Here is a 20662-nt window from a genome sequence, read left to right on the forward strand (position 1 = left end):
GCGAGCAAAGGCCAAATAAAAGTCATCAGGTGAATCAGGGACAGTTTACCTCAAGAACAAATAAAGACCATCAAGAAATTCGGGGACAAACTGCCTTAAGGACAAACAGAAGCTACAATCAGCCATAGGTAAAATCTTCCCAATTTGCTCCAAGAATGAATGTGAATAGAAGCTACAATCGGTTGGATGATAGATCTGATTATCGCAGAAGTTTCTTTAATGGCCAATGCTTTTCTTGCCATAACTTCGGTCACAAAGCAGCTCAATGTGTTGCCTACAAGACAATCATGACTAGAGAAGCTCAAGAGCAAGGGAGAATGACTGGAACCATGAAAAGGACTTATAACAACTTTTCGGTTCTTGAAAATGAAGTTGAATGCTCTATTTGTAATAACTTTGGTCATGAAGACTCTGAATGCAGGAGCAGGTTCCGGAAGACAACTCAGAAGGAACAAACCTCAAATGTCAGAACATGGAGAATAAAGGAACCGCAACCAGAAAGATGTGGGATAGCCTTTTATGCAGAAGGTCAAGAAAGTCTATGGTACATTGACAGCGGATGTTCGAAGCATATGACAGGGGACAAAGAAAAGCTTGAGTCATATACCGCATTAGAAAAGGGGAAGAAAGTTTCTTTTGGAAACGATATCTCTGCAGCCATAAAAGGAAAAGGTGTTGCTCCATTGAAAGAGAAGGTCAAAGCTGGAAATGTTTTGTATGTTGATGGTTTGAAGCATAATCTTCTGAGTGTCAGTCAGATGTGCGATCAAGGAACAGAGGTAATATTTAGATCAAATGGATGTTGTGTTCGTGATCTTGATACAGGTAAAACAGTGATCAAAGGAAGAAGGACTCCAAATAATCTATACATATTTGAAGAAGGACCACAACAATGCTATTTGAGCAAGGATGATGAACACTGGCTATGGCATCGGAGGTTGGGGCATCTAAGCTTTTCACAAATAAGGAAAGCATGCAAATATCAGGCAGTTCGTGGTCTTCCAGATATCAAAATTCCAGACAACACTATATGCAAATCTTGTCAGTTTGGAAAGCAAACCAGAACTAACTTTCCAGAGAAGGAAGGATCAGCCAGCATACCTCTTGAGCTAGTCCATACAGATGTATGTGGTCCATTTAGGAAAAGGACACCTCGAGGAGAAGAATATTTGATATTATTCATTGACGATTTCTCCAGGTTTGTCTGGTTAGGGCTTATGAAGCACAAAGATGAAGCATTCGAAAAATTCAAATCCTTCAAAGCCTTGGTTGAAAATGAATCAGGACACAAAATTAAGTGCCTCAGATCTGACAGAGGTGGGGAGTTTACCTCAAACGAATTTTTCGATTTCTGTGAAGAACATGGGATAAGAAGAGAATTCTCTACAGCTAGAACTCCTCAGCAAAATGGGATTGTGGAAAGAATGAACAGAACAATCCAACAAATGGCTCGTGCTATGCTTGATGAATCAGGTACTCCCGCAACTTTCTGGGGTGAAGCTGCACATGCTACGGTTATTATTCTTAACAAAACAAATGTCCGAGTAAACAGCACTCAAACACCTCATGAGCTCTGGAGTGGTGAGACTCCTTCGGTGAAGCACTTCAAAATCTTTGGGAGCAAATGTTATATTAAGAATACTGATGAGCAACTTGGCAAACTTGAACCAAGAGCAGATGAAGGCATTCTTCTTGGTTATTCTCCACATAGCAAAGCATACAAGTGCTACAATAAAAGACTTGGCAGAATTGTTGACAGCATTGATGTAGTGGTTGATGAGAAGGGATATATTCCTAGGCAAGTTCATCATGAAGACATTGAAGAAGATGAAGGCTACCCTCAAAGGCAGAATGATGAAGAAGAAGAACCTCAAGAAGAAGAAGAACCCCAAGAAGAACCTGAGGAGTAGACAAGAATAGAAGAGAAGACTCCATCCAGATATGTTCAAAAGAATCATCCAAAATCTCAGATTGTGGGGCAGAAAGAGGTAGGAGTACAAACAAGAAGAAGAATTGCAGAAGCTTCAAGCTATTTGGCATTACTCTCTTCCACTGAACCACAAAATGTGAAAGAGGCATGCAAAGATGAATGTTGGGTCAAAGCAATGGATGAAGAACTTGAGCAGATCGAAAAGAATAACACTTGGGAATTGGTTCCTAGACCAAAAGATAAAAATGTCATAGGGACAAAATGGGTCTTCAAAAATAAATTGAATGAAAATGGAGAAGTAATTAGAAACAAGGCCAGACTTGTTTGTAAAGGGTATGCGCAGCAAGAAGGAATAGATTTTGAAGAGACCTTTGCTCCTGTTGCAAGACTTGAGGCCATCCGAATGTTCCTTGCTCTCTCAAGCTTTCAAAACTTCAAGGTATTTCAAATGGACGTGAAATCAGCCTTTCTGAATGGAGACTTAGAAGAAGAAGTATATATTGAACAGCCAGATGGTTTCATTCTTGGGAATGATCCAAACCTTGTATGCAGATTGAAAAAGGCTCTCTATGGTCTCAAACAAGCTCCAAGGGCTTGGTACTATCGGTTGGACAAATATCTTCACCAACAAGGCTTTTCAAAAGGATCAGCAGATAGCAATCTCTATATAAAAGTTGAAAATAACAAATTGCTAATACTTGTTGTTTATGTAGATGATATTATCTTTGGCAGCAATGAAGAGACTATGAGTCAAAACTTTGCCTTGGTTATGCAGAAAGAATTCGAAATGTCACTACTTGGAGAATTGACATACTTTCTTGGATTGCAAATCCAACAAAATGAAGGAGGTATCTTCTTGTCTCAAACCAAGTACCTCAAGCAAATCTTGAAGAAGTATGGCATGGAAGATTCAAAGCCAGTATGTACACCCATGGTTACAGGATGCAACCTCAGTGCAAATGATGAATCAGCAGCAGTTCATCAACCAACTTATAGATCCATGATTGGGAGTTTGCTTTATTTGACAGGTACCCGACCAGACATCATGCATGCAGTCGGAATAGTTGGAAGATTTCAGGCAAATCCAAAGGAGACTCATCTTCAGGCAGTGAAGAGAATTTTCAAATATCTTCAAGGGACACAAAATTATGGCTTATGGTATCCTAGAGATACAGATCTCACACTTCATGCTTATACAGATGCAGATTGGGCCGGAAGCATGGATGACAGGAAGAGCACAAGTGGTGGTGCATTCTTTATGGGCTCCAGATTAGTATCTTGGTTCAGCAAGAAACAGAGTTCGATTGCCTTATCTACAGCTGAAGCAGAATATGTGGCTGCGGCATCTTGTTGCACAAAACTTCTTTGGATGATGCAGACCTTGCAGGATTTTCAAATCACTTACACTCCACCAGTCTCTATCTTATGTGATAATACAAGTGCAATCAGCATTTCAAAGAATCCAGTCATGCACTCAAAGACCAAGCACATACCAATCAAGTATCACTTCCTCCGGGAACAAGTGCTTGAGCAGAAGGTCAAGTTGGAGTATGTTCCTTCTAAGGAACAAGTTGCTGATATTCTCACAAAACCACTGCCCAGGGAAACTTTTGAATATCTCAGACAAAAGCTGGGAGTAGTTGATGCTTCATCCTGCTGTTGAAGCTTGTCTATTCTACAGAAAAGTTGGTATACGCGATTTTCGTAAGGGGTATCCGCGTATATACGCCGATTTATGCGGGGAAAGTCGCGTATATGGTGTACGCGTGTTTCATAAGGGATATTCGCGTATATACGCTGATTTATGCAGGTGAAGCCGCGTATATGGAGTTCTGAACAGCAAGGGCAGATTCTGGTTGAAGAAGGTCTGAGATGGGTATGCCAGAGTCCTTCAGGCACAGTTTCAGGGGGTGCAGCAGGCACAGTTTCAGGGGGAGCAGCTTAAAGTCTAATAAAGCATTGTTGGCATTTAGACACTTTTGGTTCTAGTTCACAACTGTTGTTGGTTTCAGGAGAAGGAGCACAGGAGGAAATCTTGGATGCTGATCTAAAAGATGTTTATCAGATGCTGCTGGTGACTTTCATAAGTCTTGGTCTAGATTTGTTGTCTCTATGTCATGTATCTTTTTTATCTCTTTTATGGTGTCAAGGTCATGTAACGGCCTATGTTGGTTTCCCCACTATGCCTGGGATGAATGATGTAATATAATTGGTTGTTATATGTAACTTTCTGATGTATCCCCTCTTGGTTGGGAGTATGGATGTATGTATTGAGTCTTTTGGTGATAGGAAGGTCCCTTATGGTGTATAAGTCTTGGTTCTTTTGAAGAACATCTTTTGTAGATATTGCCTACAGTCAGGGGGAGCATGTTTCAGCACAGCCAAGCAGAGATATCAGCATGTACTCAGGGGGAGCACAGCCCTTTGCCCTTGATGACAAAGGGGGAGAATGATTCTAAGGATCTTGGGGTTGCCATCAAGTCCAAAGGGGGAGATTGTTGGCATTTTGGCACAGGTGTGGCGCTACGATACAGGTGTTGTCCTTGATGGCAACTCTCTTTGATGACAGATCTCAGTCCAGACTACAAGTATGAAGAGAAATTTCATATACGCAGGCTCATTAAGCCCAAGTTGCGTATACACGCAGGAACGCTATATACTAAGTCGTGGATACGCATGTTAGCTATATACGAAGTCGCGTATACACGCAGCTTTATGAAAAAAAAAGGGCGTACATGTCGAGAAGCTTCCCTTTGGTCCGTGGTAGTTAGTCCTCGGTACTTGAGCCTATGTCTTTGGACCAAAGTATCTCGACAGACGTGTTGATACCTAGTTTTGAAGTTGATGGTATTGGATTTCTATGGTTTTGGCCCTTGGTATTGAGCAAGGCCTAAGGCTATATAAGGATAAGAAGATCATTAGGCAAGTACAATTTGAAAAGGCTTGAATATCTGAAAAAGGAAGAGATCTGGTATGCAGGTTCTGGGTTGCTTGATCTAAGCTAAGGAGAGATCACACCGGTTGATGGAAGACTAGATCTAAGGATAGATCGGGATCTAATGGTTTGAAATGCACTATTATGATATGGTTGATTATGCGTATTTCTAGATCTGCATACTGACGCAATGTTATGTTCTGGGTCTAACTGATGTCTGGTACAGCTGCAAGTTAAGAGAATTTATTTTTAGATCTGTACACAGGTTGTCTTTGGTAAAAGCGCGTGTATACGCCGGTTTCTCTCATTGAAGTAGCGTATATCTTTGAAGTTTGATTTTTGGGGTTGCAGTTGGGTCTGACTGCTATTGCAGAGTTCTGTAGTCTGCTCTGTGTTCTGGTGACTGGTGTTGACAGGGTTTCAGTGGTTTAGTGATTCAAAGATTGATGATGCTAGTATTGGTTGTTTTGTGCTTCAATGATCTGTTATGAAAGTTGAATGAATTGTGGTCTTCAGATTGTAATGCTGTGCTTCAGGAATATCCAGTCTGAAAATGTATGAAAAGTGGTACCTGAAGGAAAGAAGATTGTAGGCCAGCACCTACGTACTAGTATCTTAGCTAGTACAAGAGCTAAGGGGGTTGTAGCTCCCTTCTAAGAGAAGCTGGAGAACGAGAGAAGGTTGAAGCCTTCTGCAGGTTGTAGCCTGCGTACTGGTATAAGGCTGCACCAGTACAAAAGATTGTAAACTGAAGTTTTTATTAAAGAAAGATAGAGACGACTTGCAGCAGGTGGTTTTCACCCACATTGGGTTTCCACCTTATATCATGGTGTTCATGTGTGTGGTTTTTGTGTGATGATCTGTTCTGTTATACTGCACCTATTTTACTATCATGGTTAATAATGTCCTGATGCATTTACTGAAGATAAGTTACTGAATCATAAGTTTTCTTGTTATACGCTGGTTTATTTAGACACAGTAGCGTGTACACGTTGTTTCACTTAACTGAAGTAGCGTATATGTTTCTGAGCATAAAATGAAAAAGTTTTTCTGATAATACTGATTCACCCCCCCTCTCAGTAATATTTCCAACATGTGTTCTATGCCTCATGCCATCTCACACCAGTTGAGTCTACCTCCAATGCCACATTTCCAACATGATATGTGCCCCATGGGTGTCTACCTATCCATATTTGCAAGCATCTTTCCATGCCTTCATGCCCAAGATGTCCCACTTACCTCACTCACAATCGTTCTAAGTATGGATCTCCTCGGGTCTATTCAATTTTCTCTCACTATCCATCATGCAATCTCGTCTCTTGGGTGCTATATAAACCCCAACTTTTGTAGGTTGTTTTTATACTGAGGCACTCCACCCATTTGGTTGCACCTCCTCAATTAGGGGTCTAACAGGTTTCTTACTGAATATTTTTACAAGAAATGTGCTTCAAATAAAAATATTTAGCAAAAATAGGCCAACCAAACATCAAAGGCAATCCTTTTAGGAGCATTACGCATGCATGTGAGGACCGGAGCTATTCATGTGAAGAGTAGAGTTGTGCATGCTTACAAATAAATACTACAACCATTCATGCTTAAAAAAAAATGTTGTTGTAGAAAACTTGGATTTTCATAGGGGTCAGGACTCAAGGCTCTTATCCATTCCCCTTTCTTCAACAGCTTTTATGGTTGACCACATTAGCTCAAAATTATCCTTAAAAAATGACATTAGGATTATTTGATCAAGAGAATGATCTCTACAAGGTTTTGTTCGCCTTGACTTCCACGATCTAGGTGGTTCATGTTGTGTGGCCAATTCTCTTAAAGAGACATTTTTTTCTCTAAAGGTTCCAATTATTTCTCCAAATGAAGACTTTCTTTATCTTTCTTATTAAAACCACTTAGGCTCTTATTTCATTCAATATGATCTAGTTGTAAGCTTGTTATCTACTTCAGACTCACACCCGACGATGGATAAAACCTATTTGTATAATGAAGATTCATCCTTAGTGTCAATCCATATAATTGTAGAAATTGTTGATGCTCAATAAGACTTATCACAATTGATGGGAAATTGTTAATTGAGAATGGTTAGGCACCTTCATCGAAGCAACTGATTTCTCTTACAATTGATAAAGTGGATATCCCTACCCCACAAGCAATGGGGAATTGAAAATTATTTTTGGCTAGTGATAAGGAATACACAAATGGATGACAAAATCTTGAGCACCATGGGGTGACTATAAATTTCCTTCTCTATATGTCAAATGAGGCAAATTTTAATAAATAGTGTTTTTTGAACTGAGAGGCGAAGGGGGTCTCTCTAAATTCATACTAGGGTTTGGGGTATAAATAACATTTGTCTTCTATTAAGCACATACTCAATAACCCAAGACGTCCTTCAATATGGTACTTGGCATATTGCAAGTTCCTTGGATTATGTATAATCATGGAGGTCTTATTTCAACCTAAATTATAAGGGTTGAACTAACTACCTTTTATGGCTTGAGTTTCCTTCCCTCCCTACAAATTTGAGGCCCTTTGTTGATTTATTTTCTCATCAATTTAGTAGAGTTTTAATCCTAGATGGAAAACACAATTCCTTGCACCCCAATATGAGAGTCTGTGTTGAGGTTGATTCAAATAAAAATCTTCCCCCATATATTTCAATGTTGACTACAAATGGAGTATACCAGTAGAAGGTACATTATTTAAACTTTCCCAATGCCCATTTTTAGTAACATGATCATCTCATTTAAGACTATTTCCATATGAATACCCTTCCAAGGGATCCTCAATTTTTAGGAGATGCAAGTGCTTCAACGTATTTGGCTCAACCCAACAAGGCAGGTTCATCAACTGGATTAGTGCAGGTTGTTAAGAAAGGTACCTTGCATGTTCATGTGGGAGGGCCTATTCCTCCTTTGGATTTTAGATCTGGTGCCAATTTAGATGGAGTAATGGTTCAAACAAATCAAAAAGGTGTTGTAGGTTTTGTACATTTTATGGTTTCTAGTAGCTTTAATGGATTTCTAGTCAACCCGTGAGGCCAAGCTAGGAAAACAACTTCAACAAGTGGCATTGTTTTGATTCATAGTATGGAAGCAGGTGAGGGATAGCAAGTCGAAAGTAATAAGTGTAAGGGGTCTTCGTCTCTAACTAATTTTGAGAGAATTATTAGCTCTATGAGTTCTATGTTGAAGGTTAAGTCTTTTAAGGAGGGAGGGACCCATTCTCCTAAGAAGGGGGTTTCTTCCTTATTGATAACTAATAGGTCTCGCTCATTGATGAATCACTTATTCTATGAATGAATCTCAACATTTTTCATGGAATGTCACAAAGGTTATGATCTTAGGTAGGAAGTAGGTTGGTTGAGGTGCTTTGTAGAGAGTTAAGCTAGATATAATGTTTTTACAAGAAGATGAAATGGTTAGTTTTGTATTTTTTAGGCATATGAGTTATGACTGTAATGGTATTTTATGGACCATAGATCAATATGAGAGTAGAGGAGGGGTGGTGTTAGCCATTTCACTTTATTTGTAGAGTTTTGTTACAACATCAAGTATTGATCCAACTAATCAATGTGCGTGGATCACTCTTGTGTTTCATGAGAGATTGCTTGGATGCCATATTTATCTTTTGTAAGGCTATCGCTTATCGTAGATCAAAGTATTTTTCCATTTGGAATATCCATGTTATTGGATCGTTACCATCAAACTTGATCATATTGATCTTTGGAATGAAATAGTTTCTTGGTGTTGACTTGAATCCCTGATGATATGGATATTGGATTGAAAATCATGATTGTGGTTTTGTGATTCACTATTTGTGCTCTCCAATTGTGCTAAAATACATCCCACATGTGATTGAATTTCAACAAAATTGTTCTCCTTATTTTCATTATTTATTAGGATTTCTATATCTCTTTTAGGAATCCCCTACGAGAAAATATTTTCCATGGAATTACTTAACAAATTGTATTTCTTCCTTGTTTCCCTCCATCTTTTGATCCACCATTTTTACTAATCCTTGCACCTATGACAAATGAGTTTCCAACTTGGAGACCCAGTACTAGATATCTTCTATTTCTTCTGATGAACATAACAATATAATAATAAAAATTTAATAACTCAATATCTAGAGTTCAATAAGGAGTTATAAGGTTAACATGGGGATTTCCTATGGTTTAACATGCTTTTGGAGAGATTTGGATGGGAGTTTCTTACACCCTTTGATTGTGTATGATTCTCATAAGATCTACTCTATTTTGCATCAACATCATGAGTTAGGATCATTTCTCAATGCTAGATGGGTTTCTACAAATGAAGAAAGTGGTTGGATTCACTGACTAGATGGTATTTGGCCAATTATAAACTTGTAGTTAATACTTACATTCTATATCTGAAAAGTTGATTTGTGAGTTGTTGTTGTTGGTTGAGATATTCTCTCAACATACTGATTGTGTGGTTAAGACACTATTTCTATATTAGACCAATAATTAATGTATTTGTATACATGTTTTTCATAATGAAAATTAGATTTTGAATGTACAATTGGTTTTTCAAATTGGTATCAGAGCCTATAAGGGCGTGGACCTTGGCCCTTCCTAGGCTGAAGGCAATAGAGGTGTGTGAGACAACGTACATTGGAGAGTGCGATGATGAATCCTACTCAATAATATTTTCACTGAGTTTTGCAGCGAACCAGTAATAGGAGGGATCAATTAAGTAACTTGTTGCTGCTGTCATAGGGTGACCTTGATCTGGACCTAATTATAGACTCCTTCCTCATTAGCGTCAACAACTTCCTTGATTTTTGTAGCATGGAGGACTTTCAATGTGAAACTTATTGTGTCAACATCAACAATGTGGAGACCAGTGTGAGACATCTGCATGGAAGAATTTTGATCAACTGCGTGAGGAAGCAACGTGAGCAATGTGGAAAGCCAACAACACAATTGTTCCATAATTAATGTTTTGATAAGTCAAAATCCATTTTATCACATAGTTTGACCTCAGCAAAAGCGTGGAACAGTGGCATGGATGGAGAAGCAACCTATGCATGTGACCAACAACATTTTAGTGGCTTGGGTTCTGTAAGGAAACATGTGTTCAATGTGCCTATGTTTGTTGAAACCAATGTGTTAAATGTTTAAAATGCAACAAGAAAATCCTGATTTAATTTTCCCTTGAATTAAATTAGGAGAAAAATTGTATTTCCACATCAGAAAACAACTTGTATGAGTTAACTAAGTTAATTTTACTTAGTTGGCTTAGTTATTTCGAGTTGAGGGCCTAACTTGAGTCATGTAGAGTGTCTCCTACTTTATAGGAGCCCTAATTGATTTTATTTTGAGTTGTAATTAATTAATTCAATCTAACCGTGTTAAAATTAGTTAAACTAGTTCCAACTATTGGAGGAACTAGTAGGAGGTCTAACAATAGGGTGTTGCTTCATGTGTTCAAGTAGTTAACTGATAATTCAACCATAAATAACTCATGCATGTGAGATTTGAGAGTTACCCAGTTGAGATTGGAGTTTAAGGGAAATGTACTATTAGTTGTATAATCGTCCAAATTGTACAAGTGGTGCATGCAGTGAGAGGAAGGCCTATGATGGATTTCACAATTCCAATTGAGGAATTTCCCTAATTAATAGGGGCTAATTCCCAAGGAAACAACTTAAGGAAATAGGGACTTGGGCAAGCAGAAAATTCGTTAAGTCTTGGCCAAGGCTTGTCTAGGATGCTGTGAAATAGATAGAGATAGTCCAGAGGTTTCTCGGGCTTGAACAGAGCATTGTAATCTTCTCATATTTTCTGATTAATGCAATATACAGATAGCAAGGGTTTTTAGTTGTGCCTTTCCCCAAGAAATCATTGTGTAATGTGTTGATTGAATTCTTTCTCTTGTATGCTTCATGATTTCATGATCCTTAATTATTTCCACAATTGGTAGAGTAGATTCAAGTCTATTATTTTAGTAAATAAAAATTAGTAGTTTGAATCTACAAGGAATTTCTACATGGTATCATAGCTTAAATCACACTAGAAGAGAAGAATACGACTTTGCATTTGCAGGTGAAATCGAATTTGCAGGATTATTCTTTAGAGCCAGAAGGATGTTGTTCTATGGATTGAGACTCGAATATGCCCTTAAGGGTAGTTCGAATTATATTTCTTAGAAGGACAATATGGAGGTAGTGTTGGAAGACAACAAGCTAAAGGAATTCTCCAACAACTGATGCTCAATATTTGGAAGAGTGGAAGAAATGTGTGGTAAAGGTGAGGACGATTATACTAGAAGGAGTTCAAGCTCATATTGTCTCGAATCTTCACGGGAAGGATACACCATATGCAATGTGGCAAGCCTTGATAGACTTGTTTCATAATAACAGTGATGATAGGAAGCTGACATTGAAGGACAAGCTTCGAAAGATAAACATGGAGAAGGGTGACACAATACCACAATACTTGATCAGGTTCACCCAATGTCAGGATAAGCTTGGGAGTGTTGGTATTATAGTTGTTGAAGATGATCTGGTCAGCCTAACACTTCTAGACATTCCCAAGAGGTGGAACAACTACTAGGATTCAGTAAATGGGAGGGAGAATCTACCAAAGTGGGAGCGTTTTTGGACTGACTTGGTGCAAGAAGAGATAAGGTGGAACACCAGAGATGGAACCTCATCCAAGCATTATGATGAGGAGAACTGTGCCCTGGCTGGAAAGGAAAAGAAATGGAAAGGAAAGAAATTCCAATCCAATGGGGATTCCAGTTAGGGCGGAAAGAAGAAGGACTTGTTGAGTATTAAATGTTTTCACTATCATGAGCTAGGACATGCCACAAAGTGTCCACAGAAGAAGGTTTGAAGGAAGCCCTTAGGAGGAGCGAAAAATGAAGCTTTAGCTTCACAATTCGAGTTGGATTTCACCCTCATTTCATGCATGGTGACATGAATGATGGGTAGTGTGTGGTATCTGGATAGTGGAGTCTCATTCCATATGACGGGCAACAAAGAATTTTTTAGTGACTTGGAGGAGAAGGACTTCCAGATGCACATCGAGATGGGAGATGATGGAAGGTATAGCGCAACTAGTATTGGTATAGTTACTTTTCAGAGGGAGTCTGGTTCTCCTCTCACATTAAAATATTTCATGTATGTTCTAGGTCTAAAGAAGAATTTAGTTTCAATTGCTATGTTGGAAGACCGAGGCTATGATGTGATATTTAGCAAAGGAAAGGCTTTCCTTCGTCAGATAGTCACAGTACAAGTGAAGAGGATCAGGGTTCAAGTGAATAACCTCTGCAAATTGGATGTAGAAGACTGTGCTTCTTTGAGAATGAAAGTAGAGAAGGTGCAGAGCCAAGACATCAGTGAATTATGGCATAGAAGATTGGGCCATTTGCACCATGGAGCCTTGAAGATCATGAAACAGATTTCTATAGGACTTACCAAGGGTGCACTAGAGCAGGGAGATACATGCAAAGGGTGTAAATTGGGGAAGTACACCATAGCCACCTTTCATGACAAGGACAGTCGAGTGCAAGCGATCCTTGAAAGAGTTCACTTAGATGTGTGTGGACCATTCTCGACAGCCTCCATGGCCAAGCACATTATTATGTGGTATTTTTAGATGATTTCTCACATAAGTGCTAGATTTCCTTCTTGTAGAAGAAAGACCAGACCTTCTCTAAATGTTGTGAATTTAAAGCACTTGTTGCAAAAGACTCTGGCAGGAAAGTGAAGGCTCTTAGGAGCGATAACGATGGAGAATATGTGTTGAATTAATTCAAGAACTTTTGTGTGTCAAAAGGAATTCAAGGGGAGTTAATAACACCCCATAACCCACAGATGAATGGGGTGGCTAAGAGGAAGAAGAAAATTATTGTGGGAGATTCATGGATGATGTTACATGATTAGGGCTTACCATTGCACTTGTGGGCTAAATCATGCAACACAGTAGTATATGTGCAGAACATGAGTCGTCATTAGATTCTCGAGATGAGTACACTAGAAGAAGATTTTTCATGCATGAAACCAGATGTGGTAAACTTTATAATCTTTGGTTCATCATTTAACTTTCATGTTACCAAGGATACGAGGAAAAATCTAGAGCCGACAATTGATTTGGGAATATTTGTGGGGTACACTGATACACCTCACAACTATCGGGTGTACCTTCCATCTCATGGGATGAAAATTGTTTGTAGAGATGTGAAGTTTGATGAACAAAAGGCCATGAGATATTCCCTTGAGAGGGAGCTTCAGTTACATGTAGATGAGGAGATTTTAGCTCTAAAGGGAGAACCTCAGGATGATGTGGAGAAGCCACATGTAGAGAAGCAGAGAGTGGAAGAACCCACTCTTGCAGAGACATCCAAAGATGGAAGGAAACACGCAAGAGAAGATGAAAAATTGATGCATGATTCTAGAGAGAATGCGGGAGCACCCACATCACAACACCGGAAGGGGAGGTGACCAGATTGGTACACTGGCTTCATGGCTCTAATGGGCGAGAGTGTAGAGACTGAGACATCCTCATTTGAGGAAGCAGTGCAATAACCACTATGAGTTGATGCCATGGTAGAGAAGTATGACTCCATTATCAAGAACAATTCTTGGGAAGTTGTCCCAAGACCAGAGGACAAGTCAGTGGTAGGTTCCAGGTAGATCTACAAGGTGAAGAAAACAACATATGGGAGTGTCGAGAAACACAAGGCCAAATTTGTGGCCAAGGGGTTCTATCAGGTGGAGGGAATTGATTACGAGGAGACCTTTGCTCCAGTAGCAAGGTACTCTTCAATCAAATATATTCTAGCACTTTCAGCATAGATGGGATGGAAGATACATCGAATGGACGTGAAGACAACTTCCTCAACGAAGTGATTGAGGAAGAGGTGTACATAGAGCAACTAGAAGGATTTGAGACCTTTAACAAAGAGTCGCATGCGTGCAGACTCAAGCGAGAGATGTATGGATTGAAGCAAGCACCTCGTGCTTGGTACACCAAGATTAATAGCTATTTCACTAGGTTTGGCTTCACCAAAAATGAAGCAGATGAAAATTTTTACCATATTGTGTTTGAAGGTAAATTATTGATTATAGTATTATATGTTGATGATTTAATTCTAACAGGTGATGAGAAGCTAGTGAAATATTGCAAAGAGGATCTTGCAAGAGAATTTGAGATGAAGGACTTGGGGCTCATGCATTATTTCCTCAACATGGAAGTATGGCAAGGACATGGGGAACTGTTTGTCTCTTAGGGAAAGTATGCCAACGCGACACTGAAGAAATTCCACATGGAGAGCAACAAACCCATGGAGACTCCTCTAACAAGAAATTGGAGGAAGGAAGATGTTACCGAAGTAGTAGAGGCTACTATTTACAGGTAGCTTGTGGGTTTAATTATGTACTTGGTGAACACACGACCATACATGTGTTTTGTAGTTAACCATCTTAGTCAAGCAATGGTTAAGCCAACCAAACTCTATTGGAAGGCATCTAAACATGTGTTGAGATACCTTAGATGCACCACTCAGTTTGGTCTTTGGTAAAGATGGACAGAGGGAGTGAAGCTGCAAAGATTTACAAATACAAATTGTGCAGGGAGTCCATCATACAAGAAGAGCATATCAGGGGGAATATTCAATATTGGGTCAACAACAGTTTCTTGGTATAGCAGGAAGTAGAGATCAATTGCACTCAGTTAAGCAAAAGTAGAGTACATGGCTGCTAGTCAAGCAAATTGTGAGGCTATTTGGATGAGGAAGATCCTTGCTAGATTTTTTGGTCAGCAGATGAATCCTAACGTGATTTACCATGAAAATCAAAGTTGTATCAAACTCTCTGAGAATCCATTTTTTCATGATCGGTCCAAGCATATCGACATCCAATATCACCATCTATGATATTGTGTGAAAAGGAGAATCATGTTTCTGGAGTACATTCCTGCAGAGGAACAAGATGAAAACATCTTGAATAAGGCACTGTCAAGAGGCAGATTCATGTTCCATAGAGGCATGATTAGTTATCTGACAATCCCTTTCTTGTTGAGAGGGAGTGTTGAAAATGCAACAAGAAAATCTCGATTTTATTTTCCCTTGAATTAAATTAGGAGAAAACTTGTCATTCCACATCACAAGACAACTTGTACGAGTTAACTACGTTAATTTGACTTAGTTGGCTCAGTTAATTTGATTTGAGGGCCTAACTTGAGTCATGTAGAGTGTCTCCTACTTTATAGGAGCCCTGGTTGAGTTTATTTTGAGTTGTAATTAATTAATTCATTCTAACTGAGTTAAAGTCAGTTAAACTAGTTCAAATTGTTGGAGGAACTAGTAGGAGGTCTAATAGTGGGGTGTTGCTTCATGTGTTCAACCAATTAACTAATAATTTAGTGATAAATAACTCATGCATGTGAGATCTGAGAGTTACCCAGTTGAGATTGGAGTTCAAGGGAAGTGTACTATCAGTTGTACAATCATCCAAATTGTAAAGGTGGTGCATGCAATCAGAGGAAGGCCTATGATGGATTGCACAATTCCAGTTGAGGAATTTCCCTTATTAATAGGGGCTAATTCCTAAGGAAAAAAGACATAGGGACTTGGGAAAGCAGAAAATTGGTTAAGTATTGGCCAAGGCTTGTCTAGGATGTTGTGAGACAAACAGAGATAGTCCAGAGGTTGCTCAGTCTTGTGAAAAGCATTGTAATCTTCTCATATTTCTGACTAATGCAATAAATAGATAGGAGGGTTTTTTAGCTGTGGTTTTCCACAGGAAATCATTGTGTAATGTGTTGATTGAATTCTTTCTCTTGTATTCTTCGTGATTTTGTGATGGTTAATTGTTTCCACAGTTGGTAGAGTAGATTCAAGTCTATTAGTTTAGTAAATTACAATTAGCAGTTTGCATCTACAAGGAATTTCTACATAAAGGTCAACGTGTGGCACAAAGAGGATAGTTCTTTGATTTGTAGACCAGTGTATAAATTTGTGTGTGAGAAACCATCATAAAGCCTTGGATGAAGGCACACCATGGAGCCTAAGGTGTATGTAGTATGCATAAGCTTAAATTTATTTTGTTGAAGGCCACGACTTGTAGGGTGTTGGATGTGATGAGTCTAAATGAGATAGATATCATAAATCCAATCAATTTCCCATCACCTCATGAATTCATGGTTAAGTTCAATCTTTAAGGTCAACGACATTGATGAGGTGCTCATGTTGGTGGTTTCAAATTGTCATTATTATATTATTTGAGATTTTGTATGAGGTGCATATTTTTGTGAATAAATGGTTTGGAGCTATCAATGGTAGGTAAAGGCTCAATATAGATGGTTGTCCGGATAGTATGGCAGTTGTGGATCTAGGGAAGGATCCCTCATTGTTGAAGATGTGAGTGAGGTTATGCGACAACTTGAGATGCTGTTCAATAATTGACTTTGGGAGATCCGTAATTCAGGAGTTCAGGAGTGGAACTCGGGAATCCAACTTGTTGACTACACCTTTATGAGGGTTATGAGGCAACTTGATGGAGTCCATGTTGATCTGGAAGTTATAAACTATTTAAAGAATGATTATGAATTTTGTTGTCTCTGGGTGGTTTCAATAGGTTTTTTGTAATGTAAGTATTAAGGGGGGCACTTGGAGTTAATACTTACATTCAATATGTGAAAAGTTGGTTTGTGAGTTGTTGGTGTTGGTTGAGATATTCTCTCAACATAGTGATTGTGTGGTTAAGATACTATTTCTATCTTAGACCGATAATTAATGTATTTATATGTATGTTTGTCATAATGCAAATTAGTTTTTGAGTGTGCAATTGATTTTTCAAATTAGAGTCCCCTATCAAATGTAGTTCTTCGCTTAGTTGGTCATTTATGAGGGTCTCGCCTTCAAAGCTCAGTTGGCCAAAACTGGCTTTATTGATGACTTTTCCATTTCTATTCAAGATTAGAAACAATGAAGCAATTTTATACAAATCTTCTTTTGCAATACCTTATTGGGCTTAGGTTCAATCTTAGTTGGATCACATTTTCCAAGGCTATTTACATTGTTGGGAAATTCTAGATCGATGATTTAGAACTCATTGTATAGTATTTGGCATTGCAAAACTCTGAAGATAATGATAATGCAATTATATGATGAGATATATATGCAACTCACATAAAAATACATTATCAATTAACTACGTTTAAATCTAAAATCTTACTATATTTTATCATTATTCTAATGACTCTGAGAAATTCTCATAAATTCTTTATATGTACCTTTTCTTTCATTTTTCTAGTTATATATATATAAATAATCCCTTTTCCTTTCACTGTATTATTTTGCGATTATATTAAAAAATAAAAAGATATTTTATGAAAATAACAAAAATTCTTTATAAATATAATTTACGAAATATTTATAAATTTATTTAATTAAATTATTAAATTCATATCTATATAAGAATATTTTTTCTAAATAATTAATTACCTCAACTTAAAGCACACAAACCAAAACAATAATAAAAATAGAAACAGCTCCCAAATAACCCATTAAGACCAGCAACATGAAGTTTGGATGACCCCTCCCCCCAAAAAAAAGCGTTCTTGGCATGTCATTTTCATCTAATCACAACTAGCATACATTGGTGCAAGAGCATACTTTTTCATTGACCTACTTTTACGTCATAATTTGGAGTGGGCTAACTAAGACTTAACAGAATTAATATAATAATGATTTGGTCTACCTTATAGATCATACCATACCACTAAAATATAACTAAACACACTGTAGAATCACTGACACAAACAACTTTGATTCTTTACCACGAAACTTTACTGGGTTTCACGAGTCAGTCAGACACGATTCGGTCCATTCAGTTCACGGGGCAGCCGGGTTTGAGGGTTCAGCCGAAAATAAAGCAGGCCAAGTCAATGCGCAGGTCGCGTGAATGGAAGCAGCAGAAGCAACAGAGAAGCAAACAGGAAGACTTCCACACTCTCATTCATGGTCCATTTCGACGCTTCCTCTCAATTTTGTTTGCTATTCCCTAATCTACAAGTTACCCACGCTAATTTGACCTCTGAAATCTATTCAATTCAGTTCAACAGCCTTGTTCCATACGCAATTAGACTATTAAACCGTCGCCGGCATGCTTGCTTTGAAATGTAAATGAAGTCCGTGCTTGCTTCAAGAAGGTCATACATGTACCTAGTGTCAATTGCTTGAATCAACAGTTCGCTGGTTTATTGATTTATACTCCCCGTGTGGAAAGGAAGCTTTGTATTGAAGGTGGGGAAGAGTTTACAGCATGACCACGGTGGATATATTGTACCCCAAGTCCCAGGTATGGAGATTTTCAAGAAACAAGGGCCAGAGCATCCATTGAGTTACTTGTGCAAGATTTGCAGCAGGGGATTCGTTTCGGGAAGAGCTCTTGGCGGTCATATGAGAGCCCACGTCCCCGCTTCCATGGCTGCAGATACACTCACTGAAACTGAATTGCAGAAGACCAAGAGGCCCAGAACTTCGGATCACAAATCAATGGAGGAGAAAGACGATGAGAAGGGATCGGATGACAATGGGACTAATCGAATGTTTGGTCTAGGAAGGAATCCCAAGGGCAGTTTGCGGTGTGCAGATCGGGATTCCTCGTTTCTTTTGCGTCACAGGTTCGATTCCAAACTCACTGTTTCTTCTATAAATTGTGATTTGTGTGGGAAGGAATTCAGCTCCTGGGAAGGCCTGTCTGGTCACATGAAGTGTCACTCTGAGACCCATCAAGATAGTGGTGATGCCCATCTTGAAAAATCAGGGGAACATGATACCCAAGATCAAGATAGTTGCGATGCCCATCTTGAAGAATCACAGAACCATGAGTCCCAAGACCAAGAAGAAGACAGAAGTGGGACTGTTGAAGACATCGAGATTGATGATGCAAGGGGGAACTTGAGCAGGTTTGATGAGGAAAAGAAATCTAAGAGACTCAGGTATGCAATGAAATCTATTAATTCCCATGAGCAATTTGTTTTGGAAAACAATAATGAAGAAGATGACACGGCAATGTGTCTTGTAATGCTTGCAAGTGGAGTAAACAGTGCACAGAACCCACAGTTCCAAGTGGGGGCTAAAGAGCCTGGATCAGATGACCTTAAGCTTTCGGACACTGGTTCCCAGCTTCCGAAATGCATCACGAAGAGGCCCAAATCTAACAAAATTGATAGAGATGTTCTTTACGATGGTGATGAGGCTAAGCAGCCCAGGTACAAATGCACCACTTGCAATAAGGTTTTTCATTCCCATCAGGCTCTGGGAGGCCACAGGACAAGCCACAATAAGGTGAAGGGCTCTTTTTCACAGATAGAGGAGAACGAGAGCCTAGAGGAAGATATTAGTGATGAGGAGTTCATTCCTGGATCGGACTCCTCTCAGCTGCCTCGTCCCAGGAAGAGGATTAAGGTTTCTTGTGTCAAAGAGAGGGATGAAAGGATGACAATTAAGACTGCTGCCATTTCAGGTAAGAAGACTCCAAGGGTCCATGAATGCTCAATCTGTAAAAGGGGTTTTGCTTCAGGTCAGGCTTTGGGTGGTCACAAGAGATGCCACTGGGGTAGTGCCGGAGCTTCTGATTCTATTACTACTACTCCTAACAACAAGGAGACCGCTCTGCAAATGCAGCAGATGCCTGCAAGAGTGCAGCTGTTTGACCTAAACTTGCCGGCGCCTGTTGATGATGATTGTGATGCAGAAAACCTTAATAATTTGAGTAGTAATGCAGTGGATTCTCATGGAGCCTCCGAAGCCCAAACGCGCAGCTCTCCTTACTTGCAGTCTCGGTTGATGAGCATGGACTACCCGAAACTGGGTCTGTTCTTGTCCAATAATTTTTCCTGTGTGAGTAAAAATGATGTAGCAGATGGTAAGGCAGGAAAAGAAAATGGATGTGACAGTAGATGTGATTCAGAAATCCCAGATAGGGCGGTATCCTGGTTGCAATTGTAAGTCAGCCATTTACCTGTAAATTTATTTGTCCACATTTTTTGTTCCAATGCTTGTGCACAGTGGCCTTTCCAGTATTACGCGCCACTTTCATATATCAACTTCCACGATTTATTTGAAAAATAAACCTATGTAATTTTGAACACATTTAACAAATATATCATTTTCTTATTTAAATTTTACCATCCTTCCTAATAAAGTATCAATCCGTGAAAAACGTGATAATAACTAACATATTAAATAATATATGCCTGGATATCAAATGTCTTCTGATTATGATTATGATACATTTTCAGCATGATTTCCAATTTGCACTATGGAGAAGTAAACTCAAAACGCTTTTTGTTTATGGGGAAAATATAGGGAACCCAAGTAATATATTAGTTTTGTCATATATGGTTCACTTATTTTTTTGAGAAGGCCAGCCGAGTGATAATTCACTTATAATTTATCCCACATGCACGGCAAAACTATGATACGGCCGAACAATGCTTTTGGAAGGATATAAGTTATTTATCCTACATGTACGGCAAACCGACGGTCCTGCCAAACAATGCTTTTGGGAAGGATAGAAGTTAGAGAAGCGAGTGTCCAATTGAATCTTCGATTTGGTTGGTTGGTTTTTTTAGAACTTGGATGATAAAATTGTGGTATTTTTGTATGGAGTTGTTTAATTGCGGTATTTTTATATGGAGTTGTTTTAGTGTGATGTTTTAGATGTTTTAGATTTTTTGGAATTTGATGATAAAATTGTGGTATTTTTATTTGGTGAAATTTTGATTTGTTAAGAAGTTTGAAAAAATT

At 38.7% G+C, this 20662-nt stretch overlaps 1 protein-coding gene across 1 annotated transcript; it reads left to right on the forward strand.

Annotated features, from left to right (window-relative positions):
- The first annotated feature begins 17770 nt into the window (after positions 1 to 17770).
- LOC149231744 (uncharacterized) lies at positions 17771 to 19992 on the forward strand. Its single transcript, XM_089376365.1, has one exon. The coding sequence runs from the start codon at positions 18209 to 18211 to the stop codon at positions 19859 to 19861; it is 1653 nt and encodes a 550-aa protein (XP_089232491.1). The 5' UTR covers positions 17771 to 18208; the 3' UTR covers positions 19862 to 19992.
- Positions 19993 to 20662: the final 670 nt, after the last annotated feature.

Source organism: Pinus tabuliformis, chromosome J (genome assembly GCF_031772625.1).
Source record: "Pinus tabuliformis cultivar Carrire ecotype Pingquan chromosome J, CPIR1, whole genome shotgun sequence".
Taxonomy (NCBI): domain Eukaryota; kingdom Viridiplantae; phylum Streptophyta; class Pinopsida; order Pinales; family Pinaceae; genus Pinus; species Pinus tabuliformis.